A 24,129-nucleotide genomic window follows, 5' to 3' on the forward strand; every position below is an offset into this window, starting at 1 on the left:
GAAGCCTCATCGCCAAAGATGATTTTTCGATGAAAATCCGGATCATTTTCAAGTTGTTGCTCAGCCCAATTTACGAACATACGACGAGTCTGGTGGTCAAGCGGCTTCAGTTCTTGCGTCAATTTGATCTTGTAAGAATGTAGGCAAGATCTTTTCGGAAAATTCGCTACAACGACGTCACAGAGATGCCCAACGCTTGAGAACGTTGTGTGAAAGCCTGATTTGGGTCTTCCTCAATTAATGGGCTAGCGGCAGCAATATTCTCGACACTACGGTCATTTCTTTGTCTGGCACTGGCACGGAAACATTTTGTGTTGTGCCTGTGGATTAATATTTTTCCACTAGACCCTCAATAGTTGATCTGACAGGACGATTGTGACGACCTTAAATTGGACGGAGCGCTTTTAAAGTTAAGGCCACTGACTCTGAATTTGGATAGTAAATTTTAATAATTTCGATTCGTTGTTGGATCGTATATCTTTCCATGATAAAATGGCAAATCTTACTGAAGAGAAATGTCAAAAGATCGGGGAAAAATATGGCGTTGTTTCTGAAAGATTTTGAACGGGCTGGGATTCCATAGGAAACACAAAATTTTTAATTTGTTATTTGTCTTTTATGTGGTAAAAATCGCCCGACAAACTTTTCGCGTCATGAATAAACGACTGCCAAATGCAAACTTATTCATATGCATATGGAGATCAAGCTTGCACAAACATGAAAATTATAACTTCAAAAAGCTCATTACTTTGCGGTAACTGTTTTGTATTATAAATATACATATGTTTTTCAGATAAAAGTTTTACATATATTCTACGTTGTACATATGTAGACTGGTTTCAAAGCGTTAAAATGTGCACACAATGCAGTTTGTTTGCGAATATGCACATACACGTACTGCGCAATATTACTAACATCTATATACACTAATGGCAAATGATTGGGAAACACATTTGAGAATATTTGCGAAATAAACTTGGCTTCTCAGCTGATTACATCATTCAAACTCCACAAACCCCAAAAAAGGTTAGACACGCTCACACCCAAATTCCTTTCGGTTTTATCATACCAAAATTTCATTTAGCAAAAATAATTTTTGGTGTTGACTCACATTCAGCGCCGACCGCAGTGTTTTTACAGCATAAATCATAAAAAACTGATAATAACTTTGCAACAAGTGCTGAAAATAAATAACTTTTTATGGAGAAAGCAAAGGAATCCAGTTCATTTGTTATCTGGAAGAGGTTTTTTTTGTTTACTCGGGGCACATTGCGTATACGTAAATAGAAACTCCACCCTTTTTAGTTTATATCGGTTTTCAGTTTTGCATTATGTGTGTATGTTTCTACCCAATATACATATCTATTATCGTATTTGCTTACTTTAGCTTGAGTGACCACAAACCGATTCATTGTCATTAATGCGATATGTTATCATATCTAAGTATATGTAACACCTCTTAAGTGTAATTTTTTCTGTTCTCACCAACATTTTCCCAGAACAAGTGAATGACTATAGCAGAAAAATGCAAAGGAACTCCTATAACCATAGCACATTTAATAAAATAAATTGCATATTTTATAGCAATAAAAATTGATTAGCAAATGGCAACCAATAACAGCTGAGTTACTATCGGCTATCGATTTTAATTTGACCTGAAATCAGTTATTATTGATAACTTAATTCGAATTAGGATTTATTCTAGAATTAGGGCAAAAATTGGTGACTGTCGCTGGATTTAATACTAACAATTTAAAAATAACTTAAAATTAATAATTATTATTACAGTTATTATGATGAGAAAACATTGTAAAATACATACATATAAACTAATATAAAAGCTCATGAGCACAGAAAAATTAGAAAAGCAAAATAAAATTATATATTTTTGTATTAAACAATTGAAATTTCATGCTGTGCAAAGCTCAATCATTTCTAAGCATCGACTACTCATGCATAAAAGCAATGAGCACTGCAGTCTATTCTGTACAATTTAGATACATATGTTGTATGTACATATGTATTTAGCATATACACTTTAGACTTACATACATACATACATACATATGTACCTACAGAACTACGAGCAATCACTATTATTTTTTATTGTATTTTATTACCATTTACACAGTTTCTTTACTGCTTGAAATGCATCAAATTGAATTGATTTGAATTTTTACACATTGACACAGTTTCCATTGCCATTTACTTACATATACATTCATACGTATGCATGTAAGTATATCTAGACACACCGCTCTAAGCTCACATTGCATATAAAAACCTATTAGACACCTCAGTTTTACATATGTATATATTTTTTATGTGCATACATACATACATTCATACGATTTTATATTTACAAAGACAGCACATTGTTGATCGCGTGACACCTTTGCTCCATTCCCCCCCATTCCTTCATTATGCTGAAAAGGCATTAGTTGATTTCCATAAAAATGCGTAGACACAATTGAACTTTACGTACAAATATACCATATATAAATAACGCATACATATCAACATAGTTGATATTTCCATTGATCTTTTCGACGCGCTAAATTTCGCACAAATCGATTTTATTTAACCCTTAACTTACTAGCAATAAATGCTGATTAAAAAGGACTTTCAATTTAATAAAATATTCATACGAGTATACTGCTGTTTACATACATACATACTAGTAACGGGTTTTTCAAAAAGAGCGCTACAAAAGTTTTCAGATAAGACAAAAATGGTTTGAGATATCAATGAAATTATTTATTCCTGTGAAAGTACATTCGATGCCTTTATATAATATATGGAACTCGATTTCTTTTGCAAGACCACAGGGCACACTTGCTTAAGTCCAGACGCTGAACCCAGTTTTCAATAATCGTTGTTGGTTTTCAATAATTCGATTGTGACATTTGCTGTGTAGCTTCTAGCGCCGTACTGTTGAAACCACATATTGCCTGAGTCTGTATCATCCAATTTGGGCCAAAAATATTCTGTTATCATTGAACGGTAGCGATTCTCATTCACGTTAACGTGCCAGTTTTGATCATTACGGAAGAAGTACGGCCCAATGACGCCGCCGGCCCATAAATGATATCAAACCGTAATTTTTTCAGGCTTCAATGGTGACTCATGGGGTACGTGTGGATTGCTGCTTGACCAATAACGCCTGCATTGCTTATTGACGAAGCCGTTCAGCTAGAAATTAGCCTCATTGCCGAAGATGAGTTTTCGATGAAAGTTCGGATCATTTTCATGTTGTTGCTCAGCCCAATTCACGATTTCATAGACTCGAGTTGGATCAAATAGTTTAGAAAGTATTAAAATGTTTAGAATTTCTTAATTTTTAGAACCTTTACAGGAAGTTCTAACATGTTCTTGGTATATTTTACTCTGTCAAAAATATACGGAAGCTCATTGTAGCCAAGTCCACCTTTTCACATTACACTGCTAATTGCTTAAGTCTCTTCGGATTCGCATATTCTGCTTCACCGATTGTTTAACTTTGAAAAACTAACTGTAACGTTTTATTTATTTGTACACTTAATTAGAGAATAACTAATTTTTACGCTGATTTCAATAACACTTATTGCTATTTGTCTTTCTTTTTAGGATTTCAATGAGCAGTGTCCATATTCGCTCTCACCAGTCAGCACAAAGAGTCAGAAGCTATTGCGTTCACCACGAAAAGCAACCAGAAAAATATCGCGTATACCCTTTAAGGTAAATTTTTGAGTAAACAATATCTATGATTTACGAATGCGAAATATGTATGAATTTTACAGGTGTTAGATGCGCCAGAGTTGCAAGATGATTTCTATTTGAATTTGGTCGATTGGTCGTCTCAAAATGTGCTCGCTGTCGGACTGGGCAGCTGTGTTTATCTGTGGAGCGCATGTACTAGTCAAGTACGTATGATAATAGTAATTTCAATGAGTATTAAAAAAACAAGTTTCTGTACATCTCATGCTGTCGAAACGAGCTATTGCTTGCTTACGACTATTATAAAAACTTTGTCATTGCTACTATGTAGTTTCAATCAGTCAAATTGATGTGCAATTTGAACTTTCAATTTACAGGTAACACGCCTATGCGACCTTAACACCGATTCGAATACCGTGACATCAGTGTCATGGAATGAGCGTGGCAATTTGGTGGCGGTGGGTACACATCACGGCTTCGTCACCGTTTGGGATGTGGCTGCTAGTAAACAGGTGCGTGCGCTAACAAGCTTAATACTACATAAATAATGCCAAAACACGATTATGAACAGTTTACTGAAGCATTAATTTTTTTTAGATCAATAAATTGACTGGGCATTCTGCACGAGTGGGCGCTTTAGCGTGGAATGGTGAAATTTTGTCCAGTGGTTCGCGTGATCGTTTAATTATTCAGCGGGACACACGCACACCAGCGCAACAATCGGAACGTCGTTTGGCTGGCCATCGACAAGAGGTTTGTGGTCTCAAATGGTCGCCGGACAATCAATATCTGGCAAGCGGTGGTAATGACAACCGTCTCTATGTGTGGAATCAACATTCGCTCAACCCCGTGCAATCGTATACGGAACATACGGCTGCGGTAAAAGCGATTGCCTGGTCACCACACCATCATGGTCTCTTGGCTAGTGGTGGCGGCACCGCCGATCGTTGCATTCGATTTTGGAACACTTTAACCGGCCAGCCAATGCAGTGCGTCGACACTGGTTCACAAGTGTGCAATTTGGCATGGTCGAAACACTCATCCGAGCTGGTATCAACACATGGTTACTCGCAAAATCAAATATTGGTTTGGAAATATCCATCACTAACGCAAGTGGCCAAACTAACGGGTCACTCATATCGCGTACTATATTTGGCACTAAGCCCGGATGGTGAGGCAATCGTGACAGGAGCTGGTGATGAGACGCTACGCTTTTGGAATGTCTTTAGTAAAGCGCGCAGTCAAAAGGAGAATAAATCTGTACTGAACTTATTTACCAATATAAGATAAATTTCTGCTGGCAAGTAGGATAATAGGTTGGAGTTAAAAATTTTGCTTGTTTATTGAGCACATTTATAGCTAATACTAAAAATTAATTAACGCTAAAAATTGCAATTAAACATTAGAAAATGCGCAGTTAAAATTAAAAATATACAAAATTCAACGTAAAAATTATAAAATATATTTTTGAGAATAACTGAGAGCTTAGAGGAAACGCAATTTTTTCTCTAATGAAGCAAATTTTTCTTTCGACTGCATATATAATTTATTTACATGAACAATTCTACACAAATTATATAAAAATGATGTTTGTTTTATATTTAATAACAACTTTTGTCAATATTATTTATAAAACAAACTTTTTGTTGATATTTTTTATGTGCCGGTCACGTGTTTACTTATTATGCATGTTTGAAAGCACTATAAAAATCATTTACATGTTAAAAGTACTTAAAAAGTATCAGAATTTGCTTCATTACTAGAAATAAGCGCATAATAAGTAATTCGCTACTTGAAATAAAAGTGCACTGTGCAAAGTCAACAAAACACCATATTGTTTATCGGTTCTTGTGCTATGAATGAGGCCGATTATTCTTTAAGAGAGCTTTATTGCGATGTAAGATGTATTACACATTAAGCCATTTTCACATCAATCAATGGTGTCTTAAAAAAAATTGAATTCCTAAGCAAAGCAATAGGCAAATGGCTTTGCACAGTAAACATTTTATTGAAATCTTAAATTGATTACGAATAGTAATTATACAATGTTTAAAAGTCAAAAATAAATTGTAATTTGACTTGGCATTAGAAACTACACACTCAAAGAACGTGCAATGTTAAAATACATTATCTCCGTTTTTGAAGATAATTATAAACTCAAAGCAAATTTCTTTATATACAATACTATATATATTTTTTGTATGAAACTTGCGGTATTTTTGACAAAACAATGCAGTTTTCAAATTGGAATTGTATTATATGCAAAATTTAAATATTGCAAGCGTTAAATTTACAGTCAATGTTTATATTTTTAATTATATTATTTTGAATTGCATTTATTGGCTTATAACAAATACATATTTATATATTATAGAGATTCTATAATATTTCACTAAAATGTCCGTTTGAGAGGCATGCATCATCATTAATGCTAGCTTTTTTGTCAATCACTATAAATAAGTAATTAATTGTAAATTGTAATTAAGAATTTGAAAACTTCTAATACAAACGGAGTTGTTGTAACCGCTTTTACCAAATGAATTCCTACATGAAAGTGAGTTTTTCGTTTGCTAGAAGAGTTTGATGTTAGACACTCTGGTGAGAACTTGCGTGTAGGCATGCAAACGCACTGATAACATAGAAATAGCATAACTATTATAACGAATATATTTAGACAACTTATTTATAAAATTACATTGAGAAGTGTGTAGGCTTGTAAATAAAATACAAAATGATATTTCAATTGTCTTTAAAAATATTAGTCCAAAAACTAAATAATAATATTGCAAAATTGAAATAATAATTTCGTTATAAGAAAACAAGCTAATAGCAAAGAGAAAGAGAAGAGAATATATGGGAAAATTGTGTATTTCACAAGCATTTCTTTTCAAATGACTTCCTAAGGCCAACAATATGTGGTAACTCTCATTTTTGCATCACTTCTATATATTGCATATTATGCAATTTCAAAAAAATATATGTGACTAATATAATTGCTTAATTTTGTTGATTTTATTTTTACGGTATTCTTTACTTTGTTTAAATTTCTTAAAGAAAAATATTCACATCATTTCATGTTCCCATTATATTTCACTATATTTTGTTATTAATTTTTAACATTTTTTATTTTTATATCAATTTGGCATTGCTGGCTTGTAAGAGGCATAGTTAGCAATACATTTTAATTCTATTTAGCTAATTCTACATCCAATTTCATATCGACCACTTTAAATTGTAAATTAATTCATAATCTCGTAAATATGTTAAATGCTAGCCATGCCTCTTCAGCACACATATATTAATACTACTATTAAATAGCTTATTTTTTCTCAATATGTATAAAAGTATTTAGATATTTTGTACATATACAGGTCATACCTGGATCATAGTCACTATATGCTATAATAACGAGTTTGTATGTACATTGATTGAATAATTGAGCTGGATTTATAATTGTATTGTAATGATGCTAATATTTAATTGAATGAAAAATAAATTTAAAATACAATAAATTAAAGTATTTTGTATTTAATAAAATAATATTATGTCCAGTATTGCACTAAATAAATGTTTATAGTTCGGCATTGCATCTAATAACAAGATACGTATGGTACTCTAGATTTCCAAAATTATTAAAAACGCTGACAGCTTTTCTTTTGATGTCGATCTGCAAAATTGTCTAGTGGGGCAATATTTAGGTATGTTGTGCGTTAATAACTTGGAGCGAACTGTGGTGAAAACTTCAGTGTGCTGAATAAATACATATTAGTTTTCCTCCACAAATTAAACTTTTTAATGACAATAGATACAATGGAAGCAATAGAAACGGAAGATTCAGTCCTAAATTAACGTATATATACAAATGTCTTAATTGAGGAAGGCAAAGCAATTCGTATATCATGGATGGGTTGTTCAATGTTGACTTCTACTTAAAGAGGGTCTGGTTTATTGCTAAAGACCAATGACTTCAAAAAAAGAATTGTTTCAATGGTGTCAAATCAAAACTTCTTGGAGGCCATTAAATGTCAAATTTCGTGAAATAATCGAATCTTCAAACTTTTCTCCCAGTCCGTTTTGTTGGAACCAGTTGTTTTCAAGATCAACTTCTTCCAATTGCGGCCATAAAAAGTTGGTTGTCATCGATCTTTACCGCTCTCCAGCTTCAATTCGAAAGTAGTACGGGCCGATGATTCTATCAGACCAAAAATCACACCAAACTGTAAAATTAGGTGAATGCAATGGTTGTTCATGAATAATTTGTGAATTTCCTTCGCACCAGAATCGACAGGTTTGTTACATTATCAGATAACAGCGAGCCTAATCGGAGAAGGTGGTTGTTTTAAAAAACTCGTTAGCGCTTTCAAGTTGTTCAAGGCAAAGTCAATAGATTCGCGACGTTTACGGTGGTCCAATGGCTTCAGTCTTGAGTGTGAACAAATTTATAAAATTACAGATCATGACATATTAAAAATAGCCGAAACAACACTTAGAAATCATTTCAACCCTATTGGAAAACCCGGTATATTGGTGTATTTATTCATGTACAGCGGCAACACTTGCTTTGGCTAACTTTGACAGTCGATCCATGCGATGCGATCTCAGCTGTTGTATTCAGATAACTTATCAATGCATTCTTGTTAGTGGCCTGTAGAAATATGAATTGGTGTGCAATCAGTGATCTCTAATATTAAAAATAAACAGTTTTTTTTTTTTAAATAAGTGGTGGTTTAAATTCTAATAATTATTTAGAGGTAAATTATGCACTAATACAAACAGGGTAAGTTAAAACTTGTTGATATGCATACATTAATGGTCTTCTACGTGACGATATTCCTTTGTATATGGTATTTCCCCATGCCATGCATTCATATGCATTTTATATTTTTACGCGTTTAACTTGCGATGCATTTTTTTTTATTTAAAATTAAATTTCTAAAAAATTATGACACAAACAACAAATAATTACTATAGAAGGTTGGCTTTCGAATAAGAGCGTTCAACAAAACTCACTGAATCTATTATTTTGTATTTGTAAAAGTATAAAACAATCTTTTTTAATAATATCGTCCAAAACTGCGAAAACCTAATGTTGTCTAACCAGCATTCACCCATGTATTTAATGATTTCCGTTTATCTTTTGAACTCTTCACTGTACACATTCGATCGGTATAAAATTGGTTGAAAGCATTTTGTTTACTAAAATATTTCAAACATTACAAAATATTTACTATTTACTCTTCCAAAAATTGTAAGGTTATACGTATGTATATATCACTCTTATTTGTTGAATTTTATTTGTTTTTTTTTTTATTTTTTTTTATGTGCGTATATAATTTAATTTTTTAGATATTTTAAAAAATACTGGTTTTACTAATTTTCAATTTAAAGAATCGAAATCATTGCAGATATATTAACATAGATATACATATGTATACATGCATGTATGTACATATGCATGTAATATTAAAATAACTAGATAGTGTTCCGCATAGATATATGTATAGTACATACATACATATGTATGTATATAAAATTCTCAAAAATATTGCAAGCTAGTAGATGTCGATTAGATGTGGACTGAATGAGCACGTAAGAGTGATTAGCATTTTAATATTTGCCCTAGACTAATAGTAAAGTTAATATGCATTTACTTAAATCTATTTTTTTATTTATGTAAATGTTTGAGTATATTACATTTGGACTTATATGTATATGTATATAATAAGTACATGGTTTATATATACACATGCACATAAATTTGACTAAATTACAGTCCTAGTCTTCTTAAGCTAATATTACTTCCAAATATTCTGAAATGCTGGTTCAACAATTTTGCCAACACCAATTAAAAGTACTGTTACACCAAAGTTGGTCTCATTTAACTGGTAAAAAGACTTTTATTATTTATTATGGCATTAGCAACTTTATATACATATGCATGTATATTTGGCCAATAAAGATTAAACTTAAGCACTTTAATATCTCAAATGGTTTCCCTTATTATGTATTATATTTCAGCTGTCAGTTTCCATTGAGGCGGTGTGTTGACCTATCGAATTCGCGGAGTATTTTGCAGTGTAATATGAAGTTGTTGACGATAATCACACTGTTCGTGCCACTCATTAGTGCCGATATATTCCCGTTATCCATTATCCACATTAATGATTTTCACGCAAGGTAAATGTTGAAGTAAATTCTAGATATTTTTACAAAAAAAAAAATTCAAGAACTCTATGACTAAGGCCTCAAATGGTTTTTATAAGCAAGTGATCGTTTCGCAAAAGTTAACAAAAAGTAACAATTGTGTAATTAGGATACAAGTAGTTTCCCACTGAATAAAATTTGCTACATAGAACCGTTTCCAAAATACGCTGGCAAGGAAAAGCTCGCTAAATTTAGTGGTAAGAAAAGTAAAATTTTGGTTATAAGAAATTGGTAATGTAGATTAGCCATTTTCGATTTTAGATTATAGTGACTACTTCGTCCGCAAGCCAGTATTTTATTATATCAAATTTTATATATCACATTTTATTAATTTTATAAATTTGTATGTATTCAAGAATAGATTATTGCTTAGTGTAACCCATGAAAAATTTGGCGATTTTCATGCATTTTCTTAAAAGAAAGTAGTCGATTCGAATTCGAAACATTCGAATTTCTTTGGGCACAATAAGGTATATTTTCAGCTATATTTTAAGATTTTTACAAAAATATTGAAAAATAACGGAGTTTAGTGCTGTCTTCCGAGGTGCCAAAAAAGGTGCCCCAATTGCTGACATGATTCCGGCCGAATGAGTAGTTGAAACAAAAAAATTAAAAAAGTTTATTAAACTAAAAGATATTTCCTATACAATGACCTAGGTTTTTTTAAAAATATCAAAAATTAACACAATGGCGTAATTAAAAAAAAATTTTAGTTTTTTTAGGTAAAAAATTGTCGTTTTTTTTAATGCCATTTTCAACTAATCAAAAAGATCGTAGGTCATTGTATAGTAAATGTATTAAACAATACTCAGTTTTAATTTGAAGTCGAACGGTTAATTTTTCGTTGAGTTATGATGTCAATAATTTTGAAAAATGTTTAAAATTTCAACTATCGTATTTATGCAAGCGAGCGGTCGCTCTTTAGAACGCTGCCATTCAAAACTTATTCAATATACGACTTTGCCTACCTTTCACAAGATATTTTTGGAAATATAAACTATCGAAAAAGCAAAAACAATTTTTTTTAAGTGTCATTGTTTTTAAGTTAGCTCTAATTGCTTGTTTGTTACCAAATTAAGAAAAATACCATTATCTTCAGCTTGATAAACGTCACGTGCCATTGGAACTTACATATATATTTTTATGTTCGTTTGTATCTGTGTATTAATAAAAGCGAGATAATTGTGTGCGATATCTCGATATTAGTGTTGTTAAAAGTCACCGCTTAAAGAATACATAATTTGTATTTCCAAACTTAATTCAAAATATGTATATTTGCGCTAAATATTCCATATAGTTACATATATATTTTTTAATGTTTGACTTTAATAATTTCATACTAACATTTTAAAATAACATTTAACATATTTTTGAGTTACCAACCTTCAATTCAATCAGTGTATCTTTAAACGAGATTTTCTCAAAAATCCTCTTTTTTAGGCGTTTGTACTAGTTGTGACCCTTAATACACTTTAAAAATCTATGCAGTCCGTAGGTAGGTAGGAGTGCAGGCCTATCGGGCTCAATAAGAACTTTATTCTTCTTTCTCTATTTAACAATTCGTTGAACTATCCTTTATACGTGAATATATACATATATGTATATAAATCCATTTTGCGTAAAGAATTACGTACAGTTGTACTGGCAAAATTATTTCAATTTGTAGTATCGAGAGAGCGTTATTGATTCTTATATCATGTTATATAAAATGCTTTAGCTTGAAATTGAGTTGAGTGCTATCACTATAACTTTGAGTAATTTGCCATATAACCAATAAATGATAAATTAGTAATGGACTCACTTAAATTCGTGTATATTATTCTAAACGAATATACCAAAATCGTTAGCCAGTAGTTTTTCCTTTATGACTAATGATTTACAAAGCAATTAAGAAGTATAACAACCAGATAAGATTTGATTTTAACATAAAGAAAGTCGTTCCAAATCATTATATACATACGTATACTATATACACAGATGTCTTAGACTTAAGAAAAGTATATAAATTGTTCTTCCACGTAGAGATTTTGTGTATTGAAAGGTGAAATCCTGGTTATATCTGACTAAAATCTCTTCACTATTTCGTATATTTATTTCAACATTATTATTATATCATTAAGTATTCTATATGTTTTAAAACTGCCTGCAAAGTTTGATACAATCTCATTTCAAATTTTTGAAAATATTTTTGGATGTTAACATTGTCTGCCGAGAGCCGAGAGCTCTATACTGCTATGATGAACTTGGGCATTATATATTTTATAATTGTATCACACAGATTCGAGCCTACGGATACATCAGGCGGCACGTGTGATGCTGGCGAAGAATGCATCGGCGGCTTGGCGCGAACCATTTACACTGTAAAGCGATTACTCGAAGAACAAAAGGACCAAAATCCGGTTTACTTCAATGCAGGCGACAGTTTTCAGGGCACACTTTGGTACAATATCGGGCGTTGGAATGTGACAAGCCAGTTTCTGAATATGCTTCCCGCAGATGCTATGGTAATGCGAAATAATAATAAATAAAAATAAATATTTTACACATTATCGTTTCAAATCAACATTAAATCAGACACTCGGCAATCATGAGTTTGATCATGGCATTGAGGGTGTTGTGCCATTTCTGGAGAGCATCAATTCACCTATGTTGGTAGCAAATATGGATGCAAGAGATGAACCGGATATGCAGGGCAAATACCAAAAATCGATAATAATCGAACGTAGTAACAGGAAAATCGGTGTCATCGGCGTTATTCTCGAAACCACCTATGTAAGTAAAGTTCGCTCATTGCTCCGTGTTTGTTATTTCATAATTGCGATTTTCTTGTTGAATTAGGATTTAGCCAATACTGGTAATTTGATCTTCCAAAATGAAAGCACTGCCATACGTGAGGAAGCTCAAAAGCTGAGAGAACAGGGTGCTAATATAATTATTGCCATTACGCATTGCGGCTATGATGTGGATAAATTAATTGCACAGCATGCCGCTGATGATGTCGATGTTATAGTGGGATCCCACTCGCATACTTTCCTATATACGGGCGATAAATTACCCGGTCCAGACACGCCATATGGTCCGTATCCCACCGAAGTTGTGCACGAAAATGGTCATCGCATTTTGATTGTTCAAGCGGCAGCTTATGCGAAATATGTTGGAAATATAACAGTATACTTCGATGATGATGGCAACGTGGTCGACTACTCGGGTGCACCGATTTATATGGGATCCAGTGTGCCAGAGGGTGAGTACACATTCTTTTGTAGTGTATTCGAATTAGCCAAATCATTTCATTTAAATTACTAACATTATTATATACTTCTGCAACTAGTAAAAATGCTATTGTAGAAGTTGAAATTCTTGGAAATTTGCTTAATTCGAATAATTACTGTTACACTAAATTAAACCCGTTTAACATAACCTCCTATTTACTCTTGTAATGTACTTTTATTCACATATTATCTGAAACGATTCTGTAGATACAAATTTTTATTTTCTAGAAAATTCAGATTTTACTAAAATTATATACATCAAACTCCATTTTAAAGTATTACTAATCCTCTCTCGCACGTCTTGTAGTATAGAATAAAGCCTTTTTATATTAACAGTATTCGTAAAACTGTAGTGCATGTGTATGGTAAAAAGGTATAGTGAACTAATACAACAACATATACAAATATATATGTATATAGTGATATTGAATATATATATAGTATATTTATTTAAAAAAAAATGTGTTAACTGCATGCTTCCTCAAGGGCTAATAAGCTAAACGGTAAATTATTATGTTACTTATTTTAAAATATAAGTCATAACATTCGTTCAATCATTCGCAGACTCCGACATTGTTGAAGCTATGAAGCCATGGCAAGAGATCATTGATGCGCAGGGTTCGGTAGTTGTTGGTGAGACAAAGGTCGAATTGGCAATGTCAACATGCAGCGATTCTGAGTGCAATTTGGGAAATTATTTCTGTGATGCAATGATTCATGCTGTAAGTGTGCTACAATTATTATATAATATTCTCGAATTCAACCAGATTTGCCTATGTGTAGTTTGCTGGTTTAACTCCGTATTCGGAAATGCCATGGTCAAATGTTTCTATTGGCCTGATAAATACAGGCGGTCTACGAGTGCCGCTTAGGAAAGGAAGTATGTGCGATTTTTTTTATTACTCGCATACCATATTTCTAAATAATTGCAATAACAAATTTTCTACTTAAAGCTCTAACATATGCGCATTTGGTCACAATGTCTCCATTCGAAAATGTACTGACCGCCTTCAATTTACCGGGGCATAAGCTCTTAGAAGCATTGGAATTTAGTGTGCAACCGATAGATTTAAAGAGTAATACCACAAACTCTCCAATTTATATGCAAGTAGCTGGTTTAAAAATCACGTATAATTACAATAATCCCGTTGGAGAACGAGTGGTTGATATCAAGGTACGCTGTGCAGATTGTGCCATTCCAGTTTATGAGGATTTCGATTCGCGGAAAATTTATCGCATCGTGGCACCAGATTTTCTAGCTGAAGGAGGAGGTGGTTTCACCATGTTCAGGGATTATGGTTCGGATTGGCAGTTAGTAAACATTGTTATATGTAATTGTCCACTATAAATAATATTAAATATTTTTGTGGTAATTATAGGAAGGAAATGACAGATATCGATGCGCTCTTATCGTTCACCCGTAATACCAGTCCAATATATATCGGAAGAGAGAAACGTATATCGGTATTGGGATAACAAACAACATTTCTATATCGAATTCCATTTTAGCATAAATTTGTTTATAATAACTAGAAATATATTATAAATTTTTAATAAATTCAGTGATTTTAATAGAATGACTTTAATATTCGCCAAAAAAATGGCAATAAAACTAAAACGAACTTATTAAGGACTTCGTAGTGATGAAATTTTTGGAAACTCTTAAAATGTCGCGCGGCACGTTGTTCAATTCATTATCATTATTTTTTGATAAATTAAAGGGGTTGATTAAATTTCTAAACTCTACAAATACCTCTTCTAATTCAATTACTTAGAACGTTTTAATTTTATAAAATAAATTTTTTGTTAGATTATTACTAAATTAGTATTATTATCTGTACAATTAATGCATTCAGACCCAGAAACTGCGGCTGCAATTGTACCTATTAAAGAGGAGATGGATAAGGTAGGGGCAGTTGTTCAGGGTGAGACTAAAGTGGAGTTGAGAAAATCAACCTGTAGCAGTGATGAGTGCAATTTGGGAAACTTCTTTTGTGATGCTATGATACACGCTGTAAGTAATGCTAATTCACTTATAAACTCGTTCTACTTATCAACAATAAACACTTCTAGTTCACTGGCTTAACACCGTATTCGGAGGGATTGTGGTCTAACGTTTCCATTGGAATTGTAAATACCGGTGCACTGCGTGTACCCTTGTCCCCAGGAAGTAAGTAATAATAAATTTATTTTAATTTTTGGAAATAAAATTTTCTATACTTGTATTTGTAGATATTACTTATTCGCACATAGTGACGATGTCACCGTTTGAAAACAAACTCACTGCATTCAACATACCTGGTCATAAGCTAATAGAAGCATTGGAATACAGTGTTAGTCCCATTGATTTGGATAGTGGAGTTACCAGCTCCTACAGATTTATTCAAGTATCTGGCCTTAAGATAACCTACAATTATGCTAACCCAACCGGAGAAAGAGTGGTCGATATTAAAGTTCGTTGCTCCGAGTGTGATATACCTGTTTACGAGGATTTCGATTCTACAAAAATTTATCGTGTTGTCGCACCAGATTTTCTAGCAGAAGGAGGCGATGGTTTCGCAATGTTAAGAGATTATGGCTATGATTTTCAGTGAGTATATTAGTTTTGAAAAACATGATTTTTTATTATATTATCGATATTAATATTATAACAGAAAAGAGATGTCCGACTTGGATGCTCTGCTTTCATACACAACTCAAGTAACTCCAATTTTCATCGGAAAGGAAAAACGTATTACTGTACTACGGAAGTAATGTAAATGCTAAATTCTTACTGTTGATGGAGCAAATTTGATATTGAAATTAAAATAATAACAAATAAACAACATAAATGTTAAATTAATAAAAAACATTAATTGTTAATTTGAGCTTTACTTTTGATCATAACCGATACTAATAAATATTAAATTATGTATAAAACTATACGCCCAAATTCTTATTATATATACATATAAGAAATTCAGAAAACATTAAAAAAAATCACAGTGTTTTTTGTTTTCATTATAATTATGTTCCTTTTAAGTAAGTAACGTTATTCATTAAACACATATAGATCAAACTCTTTATTATTCAGTCTTATTTACTTTTTTATAGTATATAATAAAATAATTAAAATGAAAACGTGATTTTTTAACTTAATAATAAACACTTTACAATAAAACCCGAGGAAATAATTCGAAACATTTTTTTAGATGAGGAAGTTTTAAAGCTGAGACAAATTTGGGCTACTAATATCACTACTGAGGGCAATGTTGTTGTTGGAACTTCCAGAGTAACATTACCAAATTATAACTGTGCTCATTCTGAGTGCAATATCGGAAATTTATACACTGACGCTATTTTGCATGCGGTAAGTGGGGGAATGAATCATGAAATTTACAGTTAACGGTTAACATTCTTACTTAAAGTTTTTACGCTTGGAGCCATACAACACAAATAAATGGGCCAATGCCTCAATAGCTATAACAACTAGTGCTGAAATGCGTGCTTCCATTCGACGTGGCAGTAAGAACCAATCTCCAAGTTTTTGCATAAAATAAAAATAATAACAATTGTTAAATTTTATAGACGTTACTTACAAAGAAGCTTTTGAACTTTGCTCGTACGAAGGTGACCTTATAGCATTTGAATTGACTGGTAAATATTTGCTGGAAGCTCTAGAGTACAGTGTCTCATCAATTGATCTAGAAAACAATGTCAACGAGACTTATAAGTTTTTACATAGTTCAGGCATTAGAGTGACGTACGATCTTCGGGCTGCCAAAGAAAATCGAGTTGTGAGTGCAGAAGTGCGTTGTACTGACTGCGCTATTCCCTTTTATGAACCATTATCTCCAAATAAGACTTATCGTATTGTTGCTGCCAAGTATGTTGCCACCGGAGGTTATGGATATTCAATGTTTGCAAATTATGGATCATCGCGCAAGTCAGTATGAATTGTTCATTAAAATATTTAAAATACTCGACATTTGGGCTTCCTTTCAGCACACTTCCGGTGAATGAACTGACAGCTTTAATCGATTATTTCAAAGTTGAAAACCCGATAATTATGGGCTTGCAGGGACGAATTAAATTAGTACAGATAAACAAAAATTTCTAATACTATTGCATCTGTACCGATGAAAATTTAATTAAAATTAACTATTTAATTTGCTATGGCAATGTTTACTTTATATTTATGTTTTGTTGGCGAACCAATGAAGATGTTAAATTTTTCTCTCATATATATTTATAAACATATAATAATAACAGCCGGTAGCACTGATATAGAAAAAAATAACAGAAAAAGAAATGTGCAATAAATGTCAATGGAAATAATCAAAATAATCGAAATCGACCCAAGGCTCAGATCGTATACGATATCAGGCCAACGTGATGTCGAAAAAGTCAACAAAGTGAAATGAAAATTTGCGAAGTTATTTGCATCGGTATCGGACTATTATGAACTCTTTGACAACAAATAAATAGCTTTTCGTTGTATAATACGAAAAACATCAAATGTGATTAGAATAAAAATATATTAAAATATCGGTGAAGGTTTAAAATAAAGTAAGCTAAAGAATGTAGTTATTTTTATTGTCTACATACATATGTGAAAAATGCTACATAACCACAAATATGAAGATGTTTAAATCGCAGTATAAGAAAAAGTAAATCTGAAATTTATTGAAAGTTAAATATATATAATCGTAGGGTCAATATTTAGGGTTGAAGTTCTGATACGTGCGATTAAAAACAACCCATCCTATGAAAGGAAAAAAATGTGACCAAATCAAGTTGGTTGAATGTTACATTTGTTTTTGTTGTGCTACACATTTTCCAAGTGGAAGAGAAGTGGGTACAAAAGTGGCTTAGTCATACAGGATTAGGTTTATAATAACTTATAAGACATATTATGTATATTTGTTTTGGATTTAAACACCCAGTATTTATAATAAATGACGTAGGTTTATAAAAACATTTTTTATCATCAAACTTGAATACAATTTTGTTTATCTGTGGGTGTTGCGTAAATTTACGCCGTACTTTAATTACTTAACTAGGAAATTTGAAATAAGCATCTTTTTTAAAATCTTCGCATTTAAATTAAATATTATTTTATATTGGCTTTTTATGATCAGATTTTTTGTTTAATAAATTCTTTTTTTTTTAATATCTTATAACGTCTTGTCCGTATTTTTTAATATTTGACTTTGAAACATATATGAATCGTGAATATTAGTATTGCACATATGTATGTATGTATTATCTATGAATCGGTTTGCTGGTATAAAAGGTTAAATATACTTAGATTATACATTGTGGACTATATATTTGTACGCGTATTTTTAGGTTATAATGCAAATTAATCAATACCACCGACAAAGAAAACGAATTATGTTATAAATCACTTAAAATGTCAGATTAAGGAGGTATCGGAGATTCCAAAAGACCTTGTTAATTTTCAATTTATATTCAATCGCAACGTTACAAATCCCAAAATCATGAGGGTTGTTGCAATGGTCAGTGGTGGCAAAGACAGTTGCTACAATATGATGCAGTGCGTCGCAGAGGGTCATGAGATTGTGGCACTAGCAAACTTGCACCCAAAAGATCGTGGTAAGCAAAAAAATTTATATAATAGTACTCAATCTACATATATAGTAGTATACCAAATTTCGCAATATGCAATTTGCAAAAAAAGTTTCAAGCACTAAAATCTGTTTTGTAGTAATTAAATCTCAAGCTTTCAATTTGGTTACGAGAAAATACTATATATACTAATAATAATTAAACATTGTAATAGGCATATTTACCCAATTAAAATGAGTAGTCAAAGTAATATTTTTATCTACACACAATGGAAAAACGTGCTTATCAGTAATGTTGTTTGTTTTTATAAACTTAACACTTCAATTAAATAGCTCTGGCTTTGATTTGTTCAAAAATAATTCTAAGCAAATAACAAATTGCTGTGATACTAAAATTAATTAAAAATTACTTATTTAAACTTTCTTGTTAATGCAGATGAATTAGATAGCTTTATGTACCAGACCGTCGGACACATGGGCATCGAGAGTTTGGCGAAAGCAATGAGTCTACCACTTTATAGACGTGAAACCAAAGGCAAGAGTACACAAACTGGAAAACATTATGTGCCTACAGATGATGATGAAGTGGAAGATTTGTACAGTCTTTTAGAGTTGTGCAAGGTTAGTAATTTGCCTTAGGAAAATGATTCGGTTTGTAAGGTTTTAAATAAACATAAGGCAATTGATTGATTATAAAAATATGTAGAAAATTATATTCACCTTTTTGTTTGTAGTAAAATTTGGATTAGAAGATTCTATCTGCAATATTTAAGCATATACATCCTCAACATATTCGCCCACTTGTTGTGTTAGTGTGTTGTATTTAAGTATGCGCCCAATATAACTTTTGCATTGTATACAAATATTCTGCTTCTATTTTTTCATGTGACTGCTTACCCACATACAAACTAAATGAATATATTAAATAAGTGTTTTGTCACGCTCATCAAAAAAAAAAACTTCTTGCGCTGTTTGTTTACTTTTTCCATTGGATTAATTGTGTTTTATGATACTAGAATTTGAATATATGCCTGAGTACTACGTTCATTTGAAAACAACTCAGAATAAAGCATGCTTAAATAATATTTGTATAACTGTTCTCTAGTTTAAGGCATAATGTTAATTATTGAGATCAATACCAAAAAATACGCAATAGAAGTTAAAAAGAGTAAACAATTTATTTCAAACCAGAATTAGAATTTTTCAGAAAGTTCTAGATTAATGCAATAAAATATTTGTTTTTTAGAGATTCGTATTTCTAATGCATAAAAGTGTTCATGTAATTTTAGAATGAATTGCAAATTGAAGCAGTTGCTGTTGGAGCCATTCTCTCTGACTACCAAAGGGTAAGGGTCGAAAATGTTTGTAGTCGCTTAAATTTGGTATCACTGGCGTATTTATGGAGGAGAGACCAGACTGAATTGCTACAGGAAATGATTGATTGCCAAGTACATGCCATTATAATAAAGGTGAATTCTTAAACATACAATATACAACGCTTTGTCTGATTAACGAATTACCATGTAAAATTTTAAATGGGATATTTTGCGAAATTCAAATTTCATTACCCAAATAAGTGGTTATAAACACCAGAATCTCTATTTGAGATTTGTGTAAACAATAATTATTATGTCTGAGGGACTTGAAACTAAACTTATAACTTTCAAATAAAATGACATGATATTTCTTATGTTTTTAGGTAGCTGCATTAGGTTTAGTTCCTGATCGCCATTTGGGGAAATCGTTGCGCGAATTACAACCTCACCTGCTGAAAATGCGTGATAAGTATGGTTTGAATGTTTGTGGAGAGGGTGGTGAATATGAAACATTTACTTTAGACTGTCCGTTGTTTAAGCAACGAATTGTAGCGTAAGTGTATAATAATATTACTATTTATTGAATTAAGATATTAAGATACTACTAATTTTATTTTACCTCCCACAAATTAATTTAGTGAGGATGTTCAAACGATAATTAGTTCCGCGGATCCTGTATGTCCGGTCGGGTATATAAACTTCACCAAATTGTCGATGCAATCAAAAGAACCGACTCAATTCTGTGATGTTTTTGTAAAAAAGTCTCTGGACTATATAAGTGACCTAAACGAATCTACGTACAGTGACCTCAGTGACCCAGATCTCAGTGAAACTGAGCTAGAATTGATAGAGAAAGAAACCCGTTTACGTGAATCCCTAAGTCAAAATGAGTTGATGATATCGCGTAGCAATTCATTTGGACGACACTTGACTACTTCTTCATCACCTATACCAATAGTGACGAAGAGCGCTAGTGTCGATGAACCACCGACACCGTCTTCGATGTTTTCTTCTTCAGCAGCGCTGTGCGCCGCTTCACTACAAACAGCTGTCAACAGCTTTGGCGTAACGCAACCCTTGGGTAGCAGTACGGCGGCAGTGTGTGGTTCCTTATCAATGGGGATATCATCTACCGGTGCCACGGCCGGCATATCGACAGCGTTGGTAACACAACCACCTAGTCCAATGAAAATAGAGCGTGAGTTCCGTCCACTAAAAAATCAGCCAATGGCCGCATTTAATCAAAAAGGCTGGTTATGGGTGGCGGGTATACAAGGTAACAAATCTCTTCAAAAAATACGGCATGTTGTTATATATATATTTATTTTCTTTTAGGTTGCGCTGAAACTTTAGAAGAAGGAATGCATCTGGCTATGCAATCCTTGGTAGACTTAGCTGTCCAGCACAATTATGAATTAACCGATTACTGTTATATTACGCTTTACATACGTTCAATGACCGACTATCCTTTATTGAATCGTATTTATGGCCAAACAATAAATTTCCAAAATCCACCCACCCGAGTATGTGTCGAATGCCCACTACCGGAGGATTGCCATGTGATATTGGAAGCGATTGCATTTCGAATGCCCATGCGGCGTCGCCCTACGTTGTCTACAAGTGAAATAGATGGTATGTTCAACTCGGTAAAAAAATGTAACTTCAACTGTAATTATAATGTTATTTTAGGTTATATTGATGAGCACAATAATAGTGGCGATTTAACGTTAAAGCAACGCCAAACCATGCACGTACAAGGAATTTCCCATTGGGCACCAGCAAATATTGGCACTTATAGCCAATCGACTAGGGTAAGTATCTCACTAGAAAGTCAAATATTTTTATATAAATATTGCTTTTATTTTAGGTGGGCGAAATAACATATATATCGGGTCAAATTGCCCTCGTTCCTGGAAGTATGACAATTATCGAGGGTGGTATACGCCCCCAATGCAAGTTGGCTTTACGACATATTAGTCGCATAGCAAAGGCGATGAATGCTCAAGGTCAACTACGTGATGTAGTCCATGGTATCTGTTTCCTGACCCATCCAGCGTTTATAGCCGAAGCGCGTCGTCAATGGGAACGACGTACAACAAACGCTATAATGGATTATATTGTTGTGCCTGCTCTGCCACGAGAGGCTTTGGTGGAATGGCAAGTGTGGGCACATACACATAATGATCGCTTCGAATGTAAGTGTATAAATAGTTTACAGTGATATTTTTATTTAATTATTTTGTTATCGCAAACAGATGAAGAAACTGGTTGCTCCGTAAGCGATTATACCATCTCCATAAGACGACGTTGGAACTATGAAAATAATTGCGCTGCAATTGTCTGTTATGTATCTACAGGTAAGTTCAAATTACAAGTTACGTTTATCTGAAAACAAAACGTTGAATTCAATTAATTTTTCACACAGGTTTGGCCTCATCCACCACTCAGTTGACTCAATTAAGTGAGGATATACTAAGCAACCATTGCCGCCTAGCACAAAATCTTAGTGCTGAAAACCTTGACGAAATACTTACATATACTGTTAATCGATTGCTTAAAGATTATCCGATCGCCAAACGAATAGCAGACTCAACACATGTCAGCACTGGCCACACAATCGAAGCGGATGTCGTTAGTGCTACCGATGGCAATTCACATTCAACTTCTTCAATAAATAATAATGGCCAAATTAATACGAACGTCGTAGGTGGAAAGAATTCAACTGCCTTTTATATACCGGCAATTCACCTCAAAGTGTTCTATCAAGTCACTGCAGCACCGTCCGTGGAATTACTGCTTAATGCACTATATGACTTTCGGCTCAAATGCCAGGAAACCGCCAACATTGTATACACAGTTTTGCCCGCCTGTAGTTTACATAATTTTAGTACTTTTCTATCAATTTGCGGCGTTCGTCATGAATAAATGCGAGTTACTCCTTAAGACTTATTGTAATTTGTAATCTATCTATATGTGTATGTACACTTAATTGACCGAATTTGGTTATGCCTTTTGCATTATAACAACCACAGACATACTTATTAATTGTTAATACACCAAAAAACACCGCAAAAACTTTTGGGATTATTGTTGTAGTGCTAGTCCTTAGACATATGTATATATAAGTCCAGATATTTCCGGTGTTTTTAGTTTACAACAAATGTAACTAAGAAAATCCATAATTTCAGAAATTTTTTATGCATACTTTTAAATTATTATTTGTTGACAGAAATTGATAAAAATTGTTCGATAAGTTAAAAGTTTTTTTGTTTAAGTATATAATATAGTTCATCACATTAAATGCCTATCGTGCCGTTTATGTTTGGTTAATAGCTATTTTTTCACTGCTCCCGTTCAATTTTCGATTGGCTTACAACGAGTTAGAAATTCTATAAGAAAATATTTAAATTCATTTCATATTTCGTGGTCGTAAAGTTATTGTGTTTTCTTTTTGACTTTTTGCAAATTTTTGCTGCGATTAAGTGATTTTTAGCATATTTCTTATCATAATATAATATTAAAAAATAATTAACAAAGATAAAATTAATTGAAAAAACAAAAACGTCTATACTTACTCATTAATTCTTCATATATACATACATACATACAAACTTATAAAACTGGACTTAAATACCAAATATTATAACGAGATTCTATAACTCGCATGTTAAAATGTATGTCTTATTAAAATTATAAACTATTTACTATTAATTAACCTCATACCGTTTTTATTGTTAAGGCAAGATGTGCAAAATCGTAATTTCACGTCTTTGTGAATTCGGCGTGTTTACCTTATTATACATAGCACACTTACAACCGGGAAACCGCATAAAATACACAAATTTAAATAAAATGAAGTCAATCATTTAATGATAAATCTAACCGTAAAGAAACTAAGAATTGTTATCCTTGTTTTTAGTAATTTGATAAGCACTAAGTTAATAAGTGGCAAAACTAAATAAAATATACAAAAGCAAATTGCTGAAAGCGATAATATAATGAACATTTTTTATTCCTAAAATAAGTAAAATCACTAAATTTTCATACAGAATTACCTATGTATAAAATTAT

At 32.4% G+C, this 24,129-nt stretch overlaps 4 protein-coding genes across 14 annotated transcripts in view; all 4 read left to right on the top strand.

Moving 5' to 3' along the window:
- LOC105224943 (fizzy-related protein homolog) overlaps nt 1-6,722 on the top strand; it is a 33,594-nt gene extending 26,872 nt beyond the window's left edge. For all 5 annotated transcript variants that reach the window (XM_049456503.1, XM_049456504.1, XM_049456506.1 and 2 more), the window contains exons 4-7: nt 3,607-3,717; nt 3,780-3,902; nt 4,074-4,208; nt 4,294-6,722. In XM_049456503.1, the coding sequence (XP_049312460.1) occupies nt 3,607-3,717; nt 3,780-3,902; nt 4,074-4,208; nt 4,294-4,986 (1,062 nt within the window). In that variant the 3' untranslated portion in view covers nt 4,987-6,722. The remainder of the gene's footprint in view (nt 1-3,606; nt 3,718-3,779; nt 3,903-4,073; nt 4,209-4,293) is intronic.
- LOC105224932 (calcyclin-binding protein) overlaps nt 1-24,129 on the top strand; it is a 233,180-nt gene that overhangs the window by 29,109 nt on the left and 179,942 nt on the right. The window contains exon 1 of one of the 2 annotated variants that reach the window (XM_049456513.1): nt 16,136-16,147. The exons of the other annotated variant lie outside the window; for it this stretch is intronic. The gene's annotated coding sequence lies outside the window, so the exon portion shown is untranslated. Of the gene's footprint in view, nt 1-16,135; nt 16,148-24,129 lie in introns of those variants that run through there. 2 annotated transcript variants of the gene reach the window in all.
- Nucleotides 8,276-17,325, top strand: LOC105224942 (apyrase). Of its 5 annotated transcripts, none has more exons than XM_011203216.4 (9): nt 8,276-8,473; nt 9,715-9,873; nt 12,179-12,404; nt 12,475-12,672; nt 12,739-13,144; nt 13,737-13,894; nt 13,956-14,052; nt 14,126-14,483; nt 14,552-14,708. In XM_011203216.4, the coding sequence occupies exons 2-9, from the start codon at nt 9,779-9,781 to the stop codon at nt 14,646-14,648; spliced, it is 1,635 nt and encodes a 544-aa protein (XP_011201518.2). In that variant the 5' UTR covers nt 8,276-8,473; nt 9,715-9,778; the 3' UTR covers nt 14,649-14,708. The 5 variants fall into 5 exon arrangements, with proteins under 5 accessions (XP_011201518.2, XP_049312458.1, XP_049312457.1 ...); XM_049456501.1 differs by lacking the exons at nt 13,737-13,894; nt 13,956-14,052; nt 14,126-14,483; nt 14,552-14,708 and adding exons at nt 15,029-15,186; nt 15,246-15,342; nt 15,405-15,762; nt 15,827-16,096 and having other exon boundaries at nt 8,282-8,473; XM_049456500.1 differs by lacking the exons at nt 13,737-13,894; nt 13,956-14,052; nt 14,126-14,483; nt 14,552-14,708 and adding exons at nt 16,364-16,521; nt 16,580-16,676; nt 16,740-17,097; nt 17,157-17,325 and having other exon boundaries at nt 8,301-8,447.
- LOC105224941 (uncharacterized) lies at nt 17,502-24,057 on the top strand. Of its 2 annotated transcripts, none has more exons than XM_011203213.4 (11): nt 17,502-17,720; nt 18,504-18,770; nt 19,179-19,363; nt 20,032-20,211; nt 20,442-20,611; nt 20,697-21,334; nt 21,394-21,690; nt 21,748-21,869; nt 21,926-22,253; nt 22,314-22,415; nt 22,484-24,057. In XM_011203213.4, the coding sequence occupies exons 2-11, from the start codon at nt 18,656-18,658 to the stop codon at nt 22,981-22,983; spliced, it is 2,637 nt and encodes an 878-aa protein (XP_011201515.2). In that variant the 5' UTR covers nt 17,502-17,720; nt 18,504-18,655; the 3' UTR covers nt 22,984-24,057. The 2 variants fall into 2 exon arrangements, with proteins under 2 accessions (XP_011201515.2, XP_049312454.1); XM_049456497.1 differs by lacking the exon at nt 17,502-17,720 and adding an exon at nt 17,805-17,821.

The sequence above is a fragment of the Bactrocera dorsalis genome, chromosome 4 (genome assembly GCF_023373825.1).
Source record: "Bactrocera dorsalis isolate Fly_Bdor chromosome 4, ASM2337382v1, whole genome shotgun sequence".
In the NCBI taxonomy this organism is placed as follows: domain Eukaryota; kingdom Metazoa; phylum Arthropoda; class Insecta; order Diptera; family Tephritidae; genus Bactrocera; species Bactrocera dorsalis.

Bases quoted from the DNA above. Each gene is read 5' to 3' on its own strand.
- LOC105224942 (XM_049456500.1), top strand. From the start codon at position 9,779: ATGAAGTTGTTGACGATAATCACACTGTTCGTGCCACTCATTAGTGCC. The intron at 12,673-12,738 runs GTAAGTAAAGTT...TTGTTGAATTAG, and splicing joins TTATTCTCGAAACCACCTAT to GATTTAGCCAATACTGGTAA. The intron at 13,145-16,363 runs GTGAGTACACAT...ACATTTTTTTAG, and splicing joins GGGATCCAGTGTGCCAGAGG to ATGAGGAAGTTTTAAAGCTG.
- LOC105224941 (XM_011203213.4), top strand. From the start codon at position 18,656: ATGAGGGTTGTTGCAATGGTCAGTGGTGGCAAAGACAGTTGCTACAAT. The intron at 20,212-20,441 runs GTGAATTCTTAA...TTATGTTTTTAG, and splicing joins TACATGCCATTATAATAAAG to GTAGCTGCATTAGGTTTAGT. The intron at 21,691-21,747 runs GTATGTTCAACT...ATGTTATTTTAG, and splicing joins GTCTACAAGTGAAATAGATG to GTTATATTGATGAGCACAAT.